Genomic DNA, 19775 nt, shown 5'->3' with positions numbered 1-19775 from the left:
ATTGCCATCCATTTTACCTGTTCATCCCCACAATACGTGGGATTGTTATAATTTCTGTGTTATAATTTAAATGTTATAATTTCTGTGTTAAACAGTGAAGTATTTTAAAAGAGATTCTTAAAAATAATTTAAAATTTGTTAATTTGACTCCCATATTTACCATTTCTGGTGCTTTTTATTCCTCTGTGTACATTCCCATTCCCATCTGGTATCATTTACCTTGTGCATAAAGGACTTCCTTTATTATCTTTTGCAATGCTGGTCTGTTGGTGATGAATTGTGAGCTCTTCTATGCCTGAAAAAAAGGTTTTATTTTTCTTTTATTATTTATTTATTTATTTATTTTTACATTTATTTATTTATTTATTTATTTATTATTGGTGTTCAATTTGCCAACATATAGAATAACACCCAGTGCTCATCCCATCAAGTGCCCCCTCAGTGTCCATCACCCAGTCACCCCCACCCTCCGTCCACCTCCCTTTCCACCACCCCTTGTTCGTTTCCCAGAGTTAGGAGTCTCTTATGTTCTGTCTCCTTTTCTGATATTTCCCACTCATTTTTTTCTCCTTTCCCCTTTATTCCCTTTCACTATTTTTTATATTCCCCAAATGAATGAGACCATATAATGTTTGTCCTTCTCCGATTGACTTATTTCACTCAGTATAATACCCTCCAGTTCCATCCATGTCGAAGCAAGTGGTGGGTATTTGTCGTTTCTAATGGCTGAGGAATATTCCATTGTATACATAAACGACATCTTCTTTATCCATTCATCTTTCGATGGACACTGAGGCTCCTTCCACAGTTTGGCAATTGTGGACATTGCTGCTATAAACATCAGGGTGCAGGTGTCCCGGCGTTTCCCTGCATCTGTATCTTTGGGGTAAATCCTCAGCAGTGCAATTGCTGAGTCGTAGGGCAGATCTAGTCCACTCTCACCACTGCTATTCAACATAGTCCTAGATGTCCTAGCCTCAACAATCAGGCAACAAAAAGAAATAAAAGGCATTCAAATTGGCAAAGAAGAAGTCAAACTCCCTTTTCACAGATGACATGATACTCTACATAGAAAACCCAAAAGACTCCACCCTAAGATTGCTAGAACTCATACAGCAATTTGACAGTGTGGCAGGATACAAAATCAATGCCTGGAAGTCAGTGGCATTTCTATACACTAACAATGAGACTGAAGAAAGAGAAATTAAGGAGTCAATCCCATTTACAATTGCACCCAAAAGCATAAGATACCTAGGAATAAACCTAACCAAAGAGGTAAAGGATCTATACCCTAAAAACTACAGACCACTTCTGAAAGAAATTGAGGAAGACACAAAGAGATGGAAAAATATTGCATGCTCATGGATTGGAAGAATTAATATTGTGAAAACGTCAATGTTACCCAGGGCAATTTACACGTTTCATGCAATCCCTATCAAAATACCATGGACTTTCTTCAGAGAGTTGGAACAAATTATCTTAAGATTTGTGTGGAATCAGAAAAGACCCCGAATAGCCAGGGGAATATTAAAAAAGAAAGCCATAGCTGGGGGCATCACAATGCCAGATTTCAGGTTGTACTACAAAGCTGTGGTCATCAAGACAGTGTGGTCCTGGCACAAAAACAGACACATAGATCAATGGAACAGAATAGAGAATCCAGAAGTGGACCCTCAACTTTATGATCAACTAATATTCGACAAAGGAGGAAAGACTATCCACTGGATAAAAAACAGTCTCTTCAATAAATGGTGCTGGGAAAATTGGACATCCACATGCAGAAGAATGAAACTAGACCACTCTCTTATACCATACACAAAGATAAACTCAAAATGGATGAAAGATCTAAATGTGAGACAAGATTCCATCCAAATCCTAGAGGAGAACACAGGCAACACCCTTTTTGAACTTGGCCACAGTAACTTCTTGCAAGATACATCCACAAAGGCAAGAGAAACAAAGGCAAAAATAAACTATTGGGACTTCATCAAGATAAGAAGCTTTTGCACAGCAAAGGATACAGTCAACAAAACTAAAAGACAACTTACTGAATGGGAGAAGATATTTGCAAATGACGTATCAGATAAAGGGCTAGTATCCAAGATCTATACAGAACTTCTCAAATTCAACAGCAAAGAAAGAAACAATCCAATCATGAAATTGGCAAAAGACATGAACAGAAATCTCACAGAGGAAGACACAGACATGGCCAACATGCACATGAGAAAGTGCTCTGCATCACTTGCCATCAGGGAAATGCAAATCAAAACCACAATGAGATACCACCTCACACCAGTGAGAATGGGGAAAATTAACAAGGCAGGAACCCACAAATGTTGGAGAGGATGTGGAGAAAGGGGAACCCTCCTGCACTGTTGGTGGGAATATGAACTGGTGCAGCCACTCTGGAAAACTGTGTGGAGGTTCCTCAAAGAGTATTTATTTATTTTAGATTTTTATTTATTCATTCATGAGAGACACACAGAGAGAGGCAGAGACATAGGCAGAGGGAGACACAGGCACCCCCCTGAGCAGGGAGCCCGATGCAGGACTCAATCCCAAGACCCCGGGATCACCACCTGAGCCAAGGATAGAGGCTCAACCACTGAGTCACCCAGTCATCCCTTTATTTTTCTTTTTAAAGGATTTTATTTTGAACTTATTCTAGATCCACAAGAACTTACAAATATAGTATAGAAATGTCCTAGTGATTTCTCACCCAGTTATCCCTAGTGATTACATTTTACATAATTATAGTCAGGTATCAAAATCAGGAATTTGACATGGGTACAACGCGTTCTTATAATTCTGTATCATTATGTATACACAATGTGTATATGTAATTCTGTACATGTAATTTATCAAATGTGTAGATTCATGTAACCACTGCCTAAATCAAGGTATAGACTGCTCTACCACCAGAAAGATCCGCCTTGTACTATCCCTTTATAACCATATCCACCCTCTTCCTCTGCCATAATCCCTAACCCCTAGGAAACACACATCTGTTTCTATCTCCATAATTTTGTCATTTTATAGAAATAGAAGCAGAGTATGCATTCAATTGGGGTTGGCTTTTGTCACTTAATACCCTTGAGATCCATCTAAGTTAATAGTGTATATTGATGCTTTCTTTGGTCTCTTTTATTGCTGAATACTATAGTTTGTTTAACCACTAACCTATTAGGGGACATTTGGGTCATTTCCAGTTTGAGGCTATTACAAATAAAGCTATCAACAATCATGTACAGGTTTTTGTGCACTCATTTTTATTTTCCTGGAATAAAGGCCCAGAAGTGCAATTGCTGGATTATATGGTAATACGTGTTTCATCTTTTTTTTTTAAGATTTTAAAAATTTATTTATCCATGAGAGTCACAGAGAGGCAAAGGGAGAAGCAGGATCCCTACAGGGATCCCAATGAGGGACTCAATCCCAAGATCCCGGGATCACGCCTTGAGCCAAAGGCAAATGCTCAACCACTGAGCCACCCAGGTGCCCCAGTTCTAAAGCCTTTTTAAAAAGATCCCATGAGGGGCACCTGGGTGGCTCAGTCATTTAGGCATCTGCCTTCGGCTCAGGTCATGATGGAGCTTCACATTGGGCTTTTTTTTTTTTTTTTTTTTTTTTTTTATAAAACAAGTTTATTCACATTTTAGAAAAACTAATTCTAGGCCAGGGAATTGCCTCCCTCTGGGCCGGGCCGAGATCAAGAACAGAAGGCCAGAGGGGGGGTCGGGAAGGAATGAGTGGGGGGGCAAGGGGTCAAATAAATTAAAGGAAGGGGAGCGGGGGTTGGGGGTGGCAGCCAGGTGACTGGAGGCTGTCTTGGAGCTGGGCCGGAGGACGCTGGGCACCTGCAAGGCCTGAGGAGCAAGGGATCACCGTTTTCTCAGCCTCTTCATGAAGCAGCAGGTGATGGTGCCGAGGACCGTGGCGCCAGTGACTAGGGCGACCCCCGCGCCCACCAGCAGGGGCACAAACAGGGTGTCCAGGGCGTGAGTGTAGGGGTACACCGTGACGGGCCCTGAGCGGGCACTGCCCGCCTGGTGCCAGCTGCGGTCGGCGTACTGCACCCAGGCGCTGGGGGCACAGTGGTACACGCCTCCGTCCTCGGGCCCCAGGCCGTGCAGCCGCAGCCGATGGCTTCGGGGCCCCACCAGCTCCACGCTCGCGGGGCCTCCTCCGGGCCGGACCCCCAGCTCCGCCACCCCATCCTGGGCCACGCCGCCCACCAGCTGCGCGGGCCCGGGGCTCAGCTCGTCGTCCCCTGGCCGCTCCACCCACCAGCTGGCCGCCAGCCGCAGCCCCGGGGGGCCGCCGCGCACTGAGATGTTGCAGAGCAGAGAGGCTGTCTCCCCGCGGTACACGGTGCCTCCCGCCAGCCACGCCACGGCCTCCAGCACCACTGCTCAGTGGGGAGTCTGCTTCTCCCTCTGCCGCTCCTCCCTGCTTATGGTCTCTCTCTCTCTCTTTCTCTCTGTCTCATAAATAAAAAAGTCTTAAAAAAAAAAAGATTCTATGAAATTACTACATTGACAATTATGTCAAGAACAAAAAGGGACAGTATTTTCCCCAGCTTTATTGAGATATAACTGACATAAACTTTGTATGTATAACTTAAAGGTATATAACCCAGTGATTTGATATGCATATTGCAAAATGATTACCACCATAAGTTGCCTTAACACATCCATGCCTCACATAGCTATAACACATAGCTATGTTTCTCTTGTGATGAGAACTTTTAAGATCTACTCTCTTAGCAACTTTCAAATACACGAAACAATACTGGTTAACCTTAGTCACCATGCTGCCCATCACATCCCCAGAACTTATTTTGCTTACTACTGGATTGGGACAATTTTAGTTCTCCCTTTCTGATCTGTATTTCTTCTATTTTTTTTTCTTGCTTTTTGGAATTTCAAGTATTTTCAACAAAAGTGGTGAGAGCAGAATTCTTGTGTTGTCTCCAGGCTTTGTAGGAAGTTTTGAAATTAGTTTGGAGTCCTTCAACTTTGTTGTTTTGTTTTGTTTTTTTCTTCAAGATAATTATGGCTATTCTGGATTTCACTTCGAATATTAGGGCCAGCTTATCAACTTCTGACATAAACTCATCTGGGATTTTGCTGAATCTATAGATCAATTTGGGGAGTGTTGCCATCTTAACAATAGTAAGTGTTGTGATCTAGGAACATGAAATATCTTTCCATGTATTTAGGTCTTCTTTAATTTCTTTCAATAATGTTTGTAGTTTTCAGAGTGTAAGTTTTTCACTTATTTTGTTAAATTCCCAACTATTTCATTCGTTTAAGTATTTTATTCTTTCCAATGCTATTGCAAATGGAATCATTTTTGCAATTTCCATATTGCTCATTGCTGGTGTGTAGAAACAGGATTGTTTTGTGTTTTAATCTTGGACCCTGTATCCTTCATAAACTTGTTTTGTTAGTTCTAATAATTTTTTAGTGGCTTCCTTAGGATTTCCTATATACAGTACCATGTCATCAATAAATAGTGGTAGTTTTACTTCTTCCTTTCCAGTCTTGGCCTTCTAATTTTTACTTGCCTCATTGCCTAGTTTGAAATCCCTAGTACAATATTAAACAGAAGTTATAAGAACAAACACCATTGTCTTACTCCTGATCCCAGGGGGAAAGTGTTCATTCTTTCATCTTTAATATGATGCTAGCTGTGGGTTTTTCATAGATGCCCTTTATCAGAGGGAGGAAGAGCCCTTTCATTCCTAGCTTGCTATGTGCTTTTATCAAGAAAGGATATTAGATTTGTGAAATACCCTTTCTGTGTCTATTGAGATGATGATATTGTTCTTGTCTTGATTCTACTGATATGGTGTACTACATTAATTGATTTTTAAATGTTAAATCAATTTTACATTCCTGGAATAAGTCCCATTTGGTCATATAGTGTGTGTGTGTGTGTGTGTGTGTGTGTGTGTGTGTGTGTGTTACTGGATTCTGTTTGTTAGTTTATTGTTGGATATTTTTGCATCTTTATTTTTAAAAGTTATTGGTTGTAGTTTTCTCATGATGTCTTTGACTTTGGAGCAGGGCAATGCTGGCCTCATAGAGTGAGTCAGGAAGTGTTCCCATCTCTTCTGTTTTTTGGTAACAATTTGAGATTGATTGGTGTTAGTTCTTATTTACATAGTTGGTAGAATTTTACTAGAGAATTCCTTCTGGTCCTTGGCTTCTCATTGTTGGTAGTTTTTGGTTGGTTTGTTTTCTTTTATTAACTCAACCTCATGTTACAGATCTATTAAGATCTATTAAGATTTCCTATTTCTTCTTGAGTCAGGTTAAGTAGTTTGTGTTTCTAGGGATTCATCTATTTCACCTAGTTATCCACTTTGTTGGCAGACAATTGTTCATAGTGTTCCCTTATAATCAGTTTTTATTTCTGTAAGGTCATTCATTTGTGGTATCTCATCTTTCATTCCTGATTTTAGTAATTTGAGTCTTCTCCCTTTTTTAGGTCAACTTAACTAAAGTTCTGTTAATTTTGTTGACTTCAAAGAATCAACTTCTGCTTTCATTTAATTTTGAGGTTTTTGTTTGTTTCTTTTTTACGGCCCAGGATATGGTCCATGTTGGCAGAGGTTCTCTGGGCACTTGAAAAGAATATGTATGTATTCTGCTTCATTGGGTAGTGCTATATGTGTAGTGCTATACGGATGTTGACAAGAGTCTGTTGTTTAATAGTGTTGAGTTCTTCTATCTTCTTTCTGAATTTTTGTCCATTTGTTCTATCAATTATTGAGAGAGGAGTATTAAAGCTTTGATTATAATCATCTATTTCTTGTCTACTTCTCCACTCAGTTTTATTCTTTTATCAGTTTCACATTGTTTCCCAGCTCTCATGCTTGGTGCATATGCATTTGTGATTGCTACATCTTCCTGATGGATTGACCCTTTTTATGACTAGGTAATGCTCTCTCTGTGCTTGGTAATTTTCTTAGGAAGTCTACTTTATCTGACATTAATTCAGATACCCTGCTGGGGGAGAGGCAGAAGAAGAGGGAGAAACAGACTCCCTGCTGAGGAGGGAGCCCAATGCAGGGCTCGATCTCAAGACCCTGGGATCATGACCTGAGCCACAGGCAGATACTTAACAGACTGAGGCACCCAGGTGTCCCTATCCTTTCACTTTTAGCTTATACATGGCATCATACTTAAAGGGAATTAATTTTAAATAGCATATATTTAGGTCATATAGTTTTGTCTACTCTATCAATCTGTTTTTTTTTTAAGATTTTATTTATTCATGAGAGACACACAGAGAGAGAGGCAGAGACACAGGCAGAGAGAGAAGCAGGCTCCATGCAGGGAGCCCGACGTGGGACTCAATCCCGGGTCTCCAGGATCGCACCCCAGGCTGAAAGCGGCATCAAACTACTGGGCCACTGGAGCTTAAGTAATGTAATTATTGATATTAAGTCTGTCACTTGATTTTTGTTTCTGTTTGCTGTCTCTCTTTTTGTTTCTCTGTTTATTATTCCTGACTTCCTGTGGTTTACTTAAACATTTTTTAGAATTCCATTTTGAATTATCTATAGTGTTTTTGAGTGTATCTCTTTGTATAGCTCTTTAATGACTGATCTAGGAGTACACTAAATATACATAACTCATCCAGGTCTACTGGTGTCAATATTTATCAGTTAGGGGACGCCTGGGTGGCTCAGTGGTTGAGCGCCTGCCTTCAGCCCAGGGCGTGATCCTGGAGTCCCGGGATCGAGTCCCACATCAGGTTCCCTGCATGGAGCCTGCTTCTCCCTCTGCCTGTGTCTCTGCCTCTCTCTCTCTCTCTCTCCTCTCTCTCTCTCTCTCTCTCATGACTAAATAAATAGAATCTTTTAAAAAATATATTTATCAGTTAGAATAAAGTGTAGAAATTACCGTTCCCTAATTATAGTATAATTATCTTAGGTATTTCCTTTACATAGACTGAGAATGATTTTAGGCAGTGCAATTTTTGCATCAAGCATCAAACATAACTTAGAAAACTCAAGAGAAGGGATGCCTGGGTAGCTCAGTGGTTGAGCATCTGCCTTCAGCCCAGGGCGTGATCCTGGAGTCCCAGGATCAAGTCCCACATTGGGCTCCCTGCATGGAGTCTGCTTCTCCCTCTGCCTGTGTCTCTGCCTCTCTCTGTGTGTCTCTCATGAGTAAATAAACAAAATCTTTAAAAAGAAAGAAAAGAAAACTCAAGAGAAGAGTCTGTTATATACCAGAAGTTCGCTTATCATGTTCTTCTTTCCTGATATATCAAGATTCCTCCTTTATCATTTCCTTTCTGTTTAAAGAACATGCTTTAGTCATTCTTTTAGGGTACATCTGCTGGTGATAGATTTCTTAGTTTTTCCCACATCTGAGAAGATATTTATCTCCCTTATATTCCTGAAGAATCTATTCGGATATACAATTTTGGGTTGACACTTTTTTCTTCCAGCACCTAAAAAAACAAAGTGCTACTTTCTCTGTTTCCCATGGTTTCTGATGAGAAATCTTTGGCCACTTGATTTGTTTTTCCCCTATAGGTGAGGTGTCCATTTTCTCTGATTCTTCTCAATATTTTTCTTTGTCTTTAGTTTTCAGAAATTTAATTATGATGTGTCTTGGTGTCAATTTCTTTGTATTTATCCTGTTTGGGATTCAGGCAACATCTTGAATCTGTAGGATTTTTTTTTATGCTTTATTTCTTTATTATTCTTGGAACATTCTTTTTCCTTTAATAAAAAGATATACATACTAATGGTAGAAAATTAAGAGCCCCTCTATAAAATGCTTTGAAAAGAAATTGCAATCATTACTGAAAATGCCAATTCAGTTTAAAATATTCAAGAGACTCCAGTCAATAATCTTCACAACCTTGAAGCAGACTCGCCTCCCTTTGAACCAATGATCTGCTATACCTCCCAGATAATCTGTCAGAAAAGTCTTTCCACATCTTACACTGAACAGTTCAGAACACCAAGATGTAGGCATGGAACAGGAATGTAAACAGGGTACCCCTATACTTGGTCTCACTTCCCAGTTACTACAATGAAGTCCACAGGACAAGGTAGGGCAGGAAACACGATCCACTGATGCTTGGTGTCAGATACCCAGAGCAGTACCTTCTCTCCCTCTGGCTTGAGGGTCAGCTGGTTAGTTAGATACAATGGAAATAAAACTGAAAGGAATCTGAAGAAGAAATTTTAAAAAATGAATGATATGACTCAACATTTTTTATTTTTGGTGAAGTCAAATGGTTTCCACCACTGAGCAAACTGCAGTGCTTTCTTCCTCTGATCCTCAAAGCTTTCTAGGATCCCTTTCCTCCAGAGTCTTGGCTCTATATCCAGCATCCCACCAATGATTTCCTTTCCAAAGTAATGAGGGAATTTGTGTTGATCTTCAATGACATGGGCAAACCCTCCTTGGAGGCCAAAATCCACAGAGAAGTAAGGTAAGCCTCTGGGTACAGACTTTCTGATATCTTTTGAAGAGAGATCGATCAATTTCTTGTTCATAGACCATTCTTCATCAGATTCCATTATGGCTTTCTTAAAATAGATGGGAGCCATGTCACCCACTTCCTTCGGGAGAGGGATGCACTCATAAACCATGTGACACTTCCTCTTCATGCCCATGTATGTTTCTAAAAAGATGCAGTCCAATCCTTTAACTTCAAACATCTTTACCAATGATTTTCTGAACATCTGAATTTCCTCCCAGACATCTTCATCCAACAAAGTAGATGCTGCAAAGGGACAATCAGGCAGTGCCCCTCAGTAAGAGATTGGAAGTTGGGTAAACATAAATAAACCTTAACGCCTATGGCAACGATAAGGTGCTTGGGAAACTGAGAGCTATCAAAACAATACAGACATTTCTCCATTTGTGCAGCCAAACTCTGGTGCTCGGCAATTGCTTTCCTTCTCTGGTTCTCTTCCTCTTCACCAGAACGTTCTCTCTCAGCTGCTTTGGAGACAAACATGTCATCTAGAGTGTAATAGTCTCCATCTGTTTTTCCCATAAACTTAGATGCCATTCTCATAAAAAGTTTATTTTGATTTTCTGCTGTTCCCATCTTTTCATTCTTGACTAAGTCATTTAGGCTGAGATTATTATCATCATGAAAGTATCTAACCCTTTCTTTTTCTTCATGGGTTGAAGCCATTTGTCTCTTCCTTCTTCTTCCTTTAGGTTCCAGAGGTTTTCCTGGTGTATTCACAGGCCACACTCTTCCAGACTGATCTGTTCTGACCAGGATCACTTCTTGGTCTTCATTCTCTACCCCAGATTTTTTTGCTGATATCTGTGTTATAGTTTCTTTGAATTTATTTGCCTTTTCAAGTTGAGCTTTAAGTCGTTCTGCTAATTCCATATTTCCCATCATCTCTGCCTTGATAATCCTGGCTCCTAATTTATTCTTCTCATCAATACTCAAGATGTGGCTGGAATCATCCTCAATACTCAGGATGTGGCTGGAACCATCCTGTGTCCTGTAGATGCTCTTTCTTCAGAGAGTCATCTCTTAGGCTCTCATCCCGTGATTCTTCTCTCACATCGTCTGAAACGTCCCCATGGTCCACAGTGCCCCCAGTTTCTAATGATCTTTGATGTGACCATTTCCTGTTTCCTTCTCTCACATCAGATTGGCTCCATGATGAATAACTTTCTTCACTGTTTTCTGTGGGTTTTCGAAAACCATGATCAACCAGTGCTGAAGATGAACTGGAGGGTTCAAAATTTCTGCCCTTGCTATGAAATGACAGTTCTTCATCATCAGAGGGTCTTAAAAATTTGGGTTTCAAATTTACAAAGGAAGAAAACTCTTGATATTGCCTTGGACTGGACTGTCTTCTACAGGTTTCTAAAGACCCAAACCTATTATCTTTTTCATCACCACTAAACTTCTCTTTATTGGTACTGTTTGTTAATATTTGTTGAATGGTATCTATCCCTTGAATTTTTATTATATTTTACCAAGTCTGATTTTCTACTTTCTTGACTACTTTGTGCTTTTTCTGCATATGTTGGTTTCCTCCATCGTTCTCGTTTACAATCTTCTTTTGTGGATGCAGTTTTTTCAGCTTCTTCTAATTTTGACTGAAATATTTCCATTGACCCATATCTTTCAGCAACAATGTCTTCAAAATTTCTATTCTGTTTCTCAGCCTGTTCCTTCATTCTCTGGTAAGACTTTCTCAGCCAGCTTAACCCACCATCTTCCACTACTGAAACTTTGGAAACTGATGACACGTTACAGTCTTCTTTTTTTTTTTAATTTTTATTTATTTATGATAGTCACACACAGAGAGAGAGAAAGAGAGGCAGAGACACAGGCAGAGGGAGAAGCAGGCTCCATGCAGGGAGCCCGACGTGGGATTCGATCCCGAGTCTCCAGGATCACGCCCTGGGCCAAAGGCAGGCGCTAAACCGCGGCGCCACCTAGGGATTCCCACGTTACAGTCTTCTGATGGAAGACCTGTCCTACCATCTTTCCAGTATGGATTCAGTTCTCTCTCCACCAGTATGGACTGTTCCAGTGCTTGGGTTTTCTCTTGCTCTATTTTCCTCATAGTCTCCTTATCAGCTTTGAGTGATGATAAGGACACAGTTTTAACAGACATGAAATCAACAGTCATCCACTCATCTCTCTGAATAACTTGCTTGTCTTCTCTTTCTGAATTTTCATCTTTCACTTTCCAGGTCTTTTCCCTGCCAGGAGTCTGCGATGGGACAGCCTCAACCCACTCATCTTCAGAGCTTGATGAATTGTCTGTTGACTCATTGCTTTTTTCATACTTCTGTTTCTTACTCTTTTTTTTTCTTCTCTTTCTTTACTTTTTTTGAGTGCTTGTCTTTTTTCTTCTTTTTCTTCACAGAGTGTTCCTGTGAGAACTGTTCAATTCGTTCATTGACATCAGGTACATCCATGTATCCTCACCCCGAAGTCGTTTAAGTTCTCTACACCTTTCTTCCTTTTCAAAATTGGCTTTAGCCTGACGTAACACCTCAGCCCTGGCAATCTTGGTCTGTTCTCTACGTTCTTCGATATTCCTCACACTTTCAAATCTACCACTGGCAGCCGCCATGGTTGTTGTCCGAATCTGTAGGATTTTTTATTTTGTTTTGTCTGCTAAATTTAGGAAATTTTCAGTTATTATTCCCTTGAATACTTGTTTTTAGTCCCTACCCTCTTTCTCTTTTCCTTTTGGAACTACAATGACCTACCGGTATGTTAAATCTTTAGTTATCATCATACATTTCTCCAAAGCTTTGTTCTTTTTTTTTTTCCACATTCTCTCTCTTGATCAGAGGAAATAATCCTATTGTTCTATCTTCAGATTTACTTATTCTTTCCTCCATCCCCTCCATTTTGCTGCTGAGCAGAACTCTAATCTGCTTAGTTCCATCCATTTTTGTCAGAATGGGAAGCCCTTCTTGGCATGAGGAGGAGAAGGGAACTATACAAAAATATAATTTAACTTATCTTCTTTACATAGAATGACTTAAATAGTTAAAAACAAAGATAGAAGTCACATAGGGAAAACCTTAATAGATTCAAACATTCAAAAATTCAAATACCCTATAACATTCTGAAAAAAAATCAGTAATAGCAAAAGTAGCAAATGGCAAAAGGTATGTGCCACATATATGACAGCAATTAATGTTTCTAACATATAAAGTCAGAAAAACATCAATGCTCTGTATTTATGTGGGTACACAGACAATTCACCAAAGAGGAAATAAAAATAGGCAATATAAATTGAAAACAATTTTAACCACATTACTGTTCAAAGAAATGAGAGTTAAAGACACCATTTTCTATCTATTCAATAAGTATGCTTTTAAATCTGTGAATACCCAATGCTGGTGACAGGCAATGAAAACACGTACTCAGATAAGGGGTTTATGTGATACAACCTCCTGGATGTGAGCTAAAAGTATTTGGGGGATTTTTCCTGAGGCGACCATTCAAAATACCAAGGTTTACTTTGGTAGTAGTAGTATTTATCATTGAAAAATCACCTTTTATCAAAGTATGTCTTGAGGGATGGTTGCATAATTAATCATCATCGTTACTGTCAATTCATTATTCACCTTGAGCCAGGGAATGCTGTCCACTAAGTCACTTGACAACCCTTTAATGTAAATCCCATTATCACAATGTCAGAACACATTGCCCTAGTCAGATCCCACCCCTGGGAATGGTGGAGGTAGATTCCATCTTGCCTCTGTCCAGCCCCCAAGACCATCTTCCAGGTAGTTAGAAACAACAGTAGTCATGAATGTGTTTTGTTTTAAGTAAGCTCTATGCCCAATGTGGAGCCCAATGAGGGGCTTGAACCCACAACCCTGAGATCAAGACCTCAGCTGAGACAAGAGTCAGAGGCTTAATCGACTGAGCCACCCAGATGCCCCCATGATGGCATTTTTAACAAAGTGTAGACATGTTTAGCATCTAGAATCACTTTATGATGTTAAGTGGGAAGAGTATAAAATTGTTGCAAAATGCATGCAGAGAAGGAAATCATCAGAGAAGGTAGGGGTTTAGTGAGAGAAGGTGGATAGAAGTAGAGGCCATGGAAGCAGTGAAGGCATGAGGGGTGAGAGGTGGGTGTGGAGTAGAGGGCCACAACTTGCCCCTGAGGGCGCTACTGCTGTCAGCTGACCTCCTCCAGGTGCCCAAAGGGGGCCTGGACTATGCAGAGACCACCATCTGGTACAGTCTATGATGGCATGAGGGGTCTACAGAACCCGAGGTCTCTGTCAACCAGAGCTCCCTGCCCCTCACTCCCCTATACACTGGGAGGTTAGAGCCACAATGTCCTCCAATTTGGACAAAGAGCCAGTGGCATCTGCTCTGAGTTCTGAACTCAGATGAGCCGCAAAGTCAAGGGAGCCAGGGAGGACATCTCAGGAACCCATAGGATATCCAGGAATGGCAGCAGAGGGCCTGGGATTGGTGATAGCCTTCCTTCCAAACTTGCAGTCTCCATAGTGGAGGGCTTTGTTACCAACCAGAAACTGAGACAAAGAAGGGCTAATTCACTAGTCTGAATTGTGAATTCACTGACTGTCAAAGGGTGCTCTGCACATCATCGCAAGCCCCTACCCCCCTCCCAGGCCTCCAGAGCAGTGTCGGTGATCTGGGAATTCACATAGCCTCTGGGAGCACCAAGAAAAGGCACCAGGAGGTGTTCTGTGATCAGAGACTCTACAAACATTGTTGTGCTGGAGGAAAACCTCCTTAACTGTTTCAACACCAAAAGATAGAAGGAACGCTGTTTTTCACTTCCTCTGAAATGAAATTAGCCTCTAGGAGCTTCCCAAACCCCAATACCTAGGAATCTGGAGCCTAAATTTAGATTGTCCTTGGAAGGTCACTGGATCACCCTGGCGCAGGGTCAGTCGGCAGCTGCTCAAGATAAACTTGCTTTTCTGCTGACTCAGGTCTTTCCCTCACACAATTAATGAGATCCTGCTGCACTTCCCCTGGGAAAGCAGAACAATAGCTGTAGATGAGCAGGTGGCCTTGGTTGGCGCTGGCCTGGGAGCCCCTCTCCAGAGATCAGGGAGTCCTGGCCCTGCCCAGCCCTAAACCCCTCTGACCTCAGCTGCAGGCCCTCGCCCACTGTCCTGCCCTAGCCTCACCAAGCTCCATCTGCCCCCCTCCACTGTGCCCCCTCCCACCTCTGGACTCTTGCATGGAACTTCTTTCCTGGATCTTGGCTGAACTCTCACCTCCTCAGAGAGGGCCCTGTCGCGCTACCCCACAGCCCTGGGCACACCTGAAATGGCCCTACCCAGTTACTGGTTGAGGGCAGGAACTTGCTGGGTGTGTCTTCCACCCAGAGGCAGTGCTCGGTGAGCAGCAGGGGGTCAGGAGACCACCATGAGTGGAAGGAAGGGCAGGTACATCCTCATGCCCCTCCTAGGTCTGGGCTGGGCCTCTCTGCAGTGGTTCTGGTTCCACTGCACGTCTGGGCCATAACGAACACAGTTGTGTTGGGATAGAAATCAGATTGTGATAGGTGGAGACTGAGGCCTTTCCAGCAAGTCCCCAAAATACTATGAAGCTGTCCCCAAAGAGGCAGGGGCTTGCTAGGGCCATCTGCAGCCTGGGGGTGGACCCTGGGATAGGCCCATGGTGGTGGAGAGAGGGGGGAAGGTGGGCAGACATGGGGGAGATCCTTGTGCAGGCTGTAGCTCCAAGCTGGCTAGAGGGGGTGGTCATGGCCAGAGGTCAGCCATGAGTCACAGGAAGCCCCTCGCCAGGGATAGATGCATGGAGATGGCCACTGTGTGGAAGCTCATTCCTGAATACTGATCGGGAAAACCAATAAGTGCACGGACAGTTCCAACTTGGGCCTCCAAGCAAGGCTGGGGGCAGGGGCAGAAAGGCCTCCAAGAGTTGCGATCTCAGCAACACAACTTAGAAGATGAGCAGCCTCCACCTGAGGGAGGCACCGCCGGCAGAAGAGGCCACGGTGAGAGCCAGACCAGCCTGAGGGCCCGGGGAAAGGAGCGCGGAGTGTGCTGCCGCAGTGGCTAGGCCCAGGGAAGGCAGTGCGAGTCATGGTGTGGGTTTCAGGCAGAGCAGGACCCAGGAGAGGGGCCTGCCCTGAGGAGAGCAGTCTGATTGGGCAAGGATGGGGCCCAGCTGGCCTGAGGAGGCTCCAGCAGTCATCCTGGGAAGACAGCAGTGTGGAGCGTAGTGGGGGACCTTGGGCAGGGTCCCTGGACTTGGGGCTGGAGGGAGCAGGACTGGGAGGGTGGGGTGCATGGTACAGCTGAGCTCCCTGGGGTGCACCAGAGGGGGCACCGGCCAGGGAAGTGGAGGGGGAGTAGCCAATGAGTCTGCAGCGGAAGTGGTGAGGCTGCAGTGAGGCGAGGGCTGGGAGGAGCCTGGGGTCTGCAGAGCCCCATCAGATCCGTTGGAGGCGGGTGAGGAAGAAGGTAAAACTTTCTCCCGAACCCCACATTCACACACAGGGCCCAGCAAACTTGCCTCGGGGGCCTCCCCATGCCAGATAAACAGGGTGTCAGCCTTATCTCTGAGCCCTATGAAGAGAGAGAAGGAATCAGGTCCAGGAGGGACAGATTTGTCAAAACTCCTAGGCTGCGGCTGGCCTCCACGGCAGGCCTTCTCTGGAGGGCCCCGTCCAGCACAGCCAAGCATCTTGGACCAGAAGAAAGACCCGGGGTCCCAGCCACTTCAGTCAGACGCAGAGTACAGGCTTTGCTGGAAAAACAAGGGCTGCCGGGAAATGCGGAGGGAGCTGCCAGAAGGGGCTGGTGCCCCCCTGGGGTTCGGGACTGCAGGGTCTGGTGCCCCCACCTGAGTCTCAGGGGGGCCTGGTGTCCATCCCAGTGGGCCTTTCGAGAAACGGCTGGGCCATTGTGCAGAAGAATGCCCGGAAATCCCGAGCCTCCCGCCTCCAGCGAGGATGGGGGCTCTTCCTCCTGGCCAGGAAACTCCAAGTTGGCTTCCGGAGGGTGGCCTGGGGCCTGAGGCCTGGGGTGCCCGGGGTCCCACTGCCACTGGTGGGAGGGCCGCGCACAGCACTTCCGTGTCCCTTTGTGTTTCTGCTCTCTGAGGGCTAGAGTAGGCCCCCAAGCCTGGGGCCAAGGGCTGCTCCTAGGAGGACAGACTGTTGAGTCACTGGAGAACACTGGGGACTTCCCGAAGTGGTGTCGCCGGAGCTGGGGCCTCAAGGATGGGGGATGGGAAGCGTCGCAGGAAGAGGAGCAGCCAGTGCAAAGGTTGGGAGGTCTGGGAAGTCCCGGAGGCAGGGACAGAGTGAGGGTCTGCAGAGGTGCTGGTGAGCCCCCCCTTCGCCCCCCCCTTCCAACCTGCTTCCTGTTGGGGCCTCAGGCTGGGCAGTGGCGCTAGGCAGGACCTTGGGCTGGAGGTTTCAGGCCTGCCGGGCCCCTTGGCCTCTGGGAGACAAAGTGCCAGGACTCAGAGGGGAAGCGCGCAGTAAGGGCGCGGAGAAGGGGTCGGGGATGGGATCGGACTCCCGGGAGACAGTCCTGGAGTAACAGGCCGGGCTGTGCCCCGCGAACTCAGGAGAAGAGGCCCAAGAGTCCCTCTCGCAAACCCCCGCGCGACAGTGATGGTCGGGGGTCAGTGATGGGGGCCCGGCAGGCCTTGGCCAGGGAAGAGTGGAGCTGGCCTGGGGGGTTAGGGACCTTCGCGCTCGCTCCGGGTTGCGGCGCGGGCAGCTGGTGCAGTGATGCAGCTCCTGAAGTGGGAGAGCTGGGACACGGGGAGGTGGCCCGCGGAGCGCGCGCCCAGCCACCCCAGGTCAGTCCAGAACGAGCTCTGGACGTCTGTGGGTGCACGGCTCGGGGGGCGGCGGCCGCGCGGGGAGCGGTCCCGGCGCCCTCCGAGGCCCCCAAGGGCAGGGCTGTCCCTGACTCCGGCTGCCGGGGGCGCCCGTGATTGGCCGAGGGTCGGTGGCCAGCGCGCCGATTGGCTGCTTGGAGACCAGGGGCCGGGCAGGCGGGGTAGATCCGCCCCCGAACCTTCAAATGGGAAGCCCCCCCAGAAGCGCCCGCAGATCCGAGGCTGTGCCAGACCCGCCGGGGCCGCGGACCGGAGGCGGTGAGCCGAGCGCCCGGGCGCAGAGGCACCAGGGCCCGCTCAGGGCGCCCAGCCGCTCCACCGAGGCACCGCCGCGCCCCGCCCCCAGGCCCGGGGGCCGTCGGGCGCCCGTCTCGCCTCCAGCCATGGGGTCGGCGGCGCTGGAGATCCTCGGCCTGGTGCTGTGCCTGGTGGGCTGGGTGGGCCTGATCCTGGCGTGCGGGCTGCCCATGTGGCAGGTGACCGCCTTCCTGGACCACAACATCGTGACGGCGCAGACCACCTGGAAGGGGCTGTGGATGTCGTGCGTGGTGCAGAGCACGGGGCACATGCAGTGCAAGGTGTACGACTCGGTGCTGGCGCTGAGCACCGAGGTGCAGGCGGCGCGGGCTCTCACCGTGGGCGCCGTGCTGCTGGCGCTCGTCGCGCTCTTCGTGACCCTGGCGGGCGCGCAGTGCACCACCTGCGTGGCCCCCGGGCCGGCCAAGGCGCGCGTGGCCCTGACGGGCGGCGCGCTCTACGCGCTGTGCGGGCTGCTGGCGCTCGTGCCGCTCTGCTGGTTCGCCAACATCGTGGTCCGCGAGTTCTACGACCCGACCGTGCCCATGTCGCAGAAGTACGAGCTGGGCGCGGCGCTGTACATCGGCTGGGCGGCCTCGGCGCTGCTCATGTGCGGCGGCGGCCTCGTGTGCTGCGGCGCCTGGGTGTGCGCCGGCCGCCCCGACTTCAGCTTCCCGGTCAAGTACTCCGCGCCGCGGAGGCCCACGGCCACCGGCGACTACGACAAGAAGAACTACGTCTGAGGGCGCCGGACTCGGCGGGGCCCCCGGCGCCAGCCCCTCTCCTGAGCGGGCCGCCCGGGCCTGGGAGCCCCGCGTGGGCTCCCCCCGGAAAGGCGGGCTCTGGGCTGGACGTGGCGCGCTGACCGACGGGGACCCTGCTCGCGGCCTCAGCCGGTCCTCTCCAGGCGCCGCTAGCCGGGCCCTGGGGCCACGCACTTGGAAGGACTTGCCGGTTTCTTTCTCTGTGCGCAGAGCTTGCTCGGATGCGGGCGGGGCGCGGGTCCCTTTGGCTGAGTGGGCAATGGACCGAAATGCGATTCCCTCCCGGACCCTCAAGGTCTTGGATGCCGTCATCCTCCCCAGCGGCTCCTGCTGCCTCCAGCGGGGCAGACGGAGAGCCCAGGGGCCGCAGGCTGGGCTGTCGGAGGGGTGCGTACAGCTGGCCTTTACCCCAGCAGCGGGGCCTGAGCCTAGGCGGACCAAGACTTGGCCTGGACATCCCTGCCTCCCCCAGCAGCTCCCTAGGAGAGGCTTATGGGCGCCAGGTCCTGAGTGTGGAGCTGGGGCCCTGTCCTCCGCTGCAGCTTGTGGGGAGGGTAAGAATTTGCTTAGTAAATGGTTTGAATACCCTCCCACCTGTGTCCTGTCCTCTGTCCAGTCACTGCTCCTGCCCAGCAGCCCCCTTCATCCACCTGCCCACCAACTGCTCACCGAAAGGCTTTTTCCGAGACCTCCCAGGGCTGCCCCTGGGATCCAGAAGATCCATTGCCTTATCCCTGGTCCTCCCTGCCACCCAGTCGCCTTGCTGCTGGGTGGGAAACACACAGCTACAGTTTGCGGCAACCCAGGAAGGTGAGATCTGCAGAGCCTGGGGCCGGAGGATGATGCAGATCCGAGGAGAGGATGCAGGTTGGAAATCCACCTCCCCCTCCCAAGCCCCCCAGCCAGTACCCAGACTGTGGGATGTTCAGATGCAGGAAGTGGTAAGTGAAGGCTGCCAGGCTGCCGGCTTTGAGAAGAGGCTGGGCTCCATGCACCACAGTTTGGGTGTTTTCCACCTGCCCTCTCGGGGCTTGCCTGCGCATCGCGGCAAATGGCCAAACATCTGGGACCTTCCAGCCACCAGTGCAGCAGGAACAGGAGCAAATCCACGATGTGTGCTGGGCTCCAGCAGACCTAGTGGCAGGTCCACAAGCATGTGGCTATGGGAAGGAGGCACTTGTGCAGGTTGCCTAGAGTACCCGGGCTGGGCTCCAGCACCTTGGTCCTGGCTCTGTTTCCAGTCTCAGCACAGCTCAGTGCAGGGCTTGTGCTCATCTTGCTGGCCTGGCGGCCAGCCCAGACTTGTGCTGACTATTAGCACCTCTGTGCCAGCCCCTGCTGGAAGCACCC

At 47.4% G+C, this 19775-nt stretch overlaps 1 protein-coding gene and 1 pseudogene across 1 annotated transcript; one reads left to right on the top strand and one right to left on the bottom strand.

The window, feature by feature from the left end:
* Nucleotides 1-9050: 9050 nt before the first annotated feature.
* Nucleotides 9051-12103, bottom strand: LOC112907510 (CWF19-like protein 2 pseudogene; annotated as a pseudogene).
* Nucleotides 12104-16655: 4552 nt separating this feature from the next.
* Nucleotides 16656-19015, top strand: CLDN5 (claudin 5). Its single transcript, XM_025982729.2, has one exon. The coding sequence runs from the start codon at nt 17550-17552 to the stop codon at nt 18402-18404; it is 855 nt and encodes a 284-aa protein (XP_025838514.1). The 5' UTR covers nt 16656-17549; the 3' UTR covers nt 18405-19015.
* The last annotated feature ends 760 nt before the right edge of the window (nt 19016-19775 follow it).

Source organism: Vulpes vulpes, chromosome 10 (assembly GCF_048418805.1).
Source record: "Vulpes vulpes isolate BD-2025 chromosome 10, VulVul3, whole genome shotgun sequence".
NCBI classification, from domain to species: Eukaryota; Metazoa; Chordata; class Mammalia; order Carnivora; family Canidae; genus Vulpes; species Vulpes vulpes.
This window is presented reverse-complemented; position numbering and strand designations above follow the sequence as displayed.

Excerpts from the sequence above, each read along its gene's own strand:
- CLDN5 (XM_025982729.2), top strand. The coding sequence starts at position 17,550 with ATGGGAAGCCCCCCCAGAAGCGCCCGCAGATCCGAGGCTGTGCCAGAC.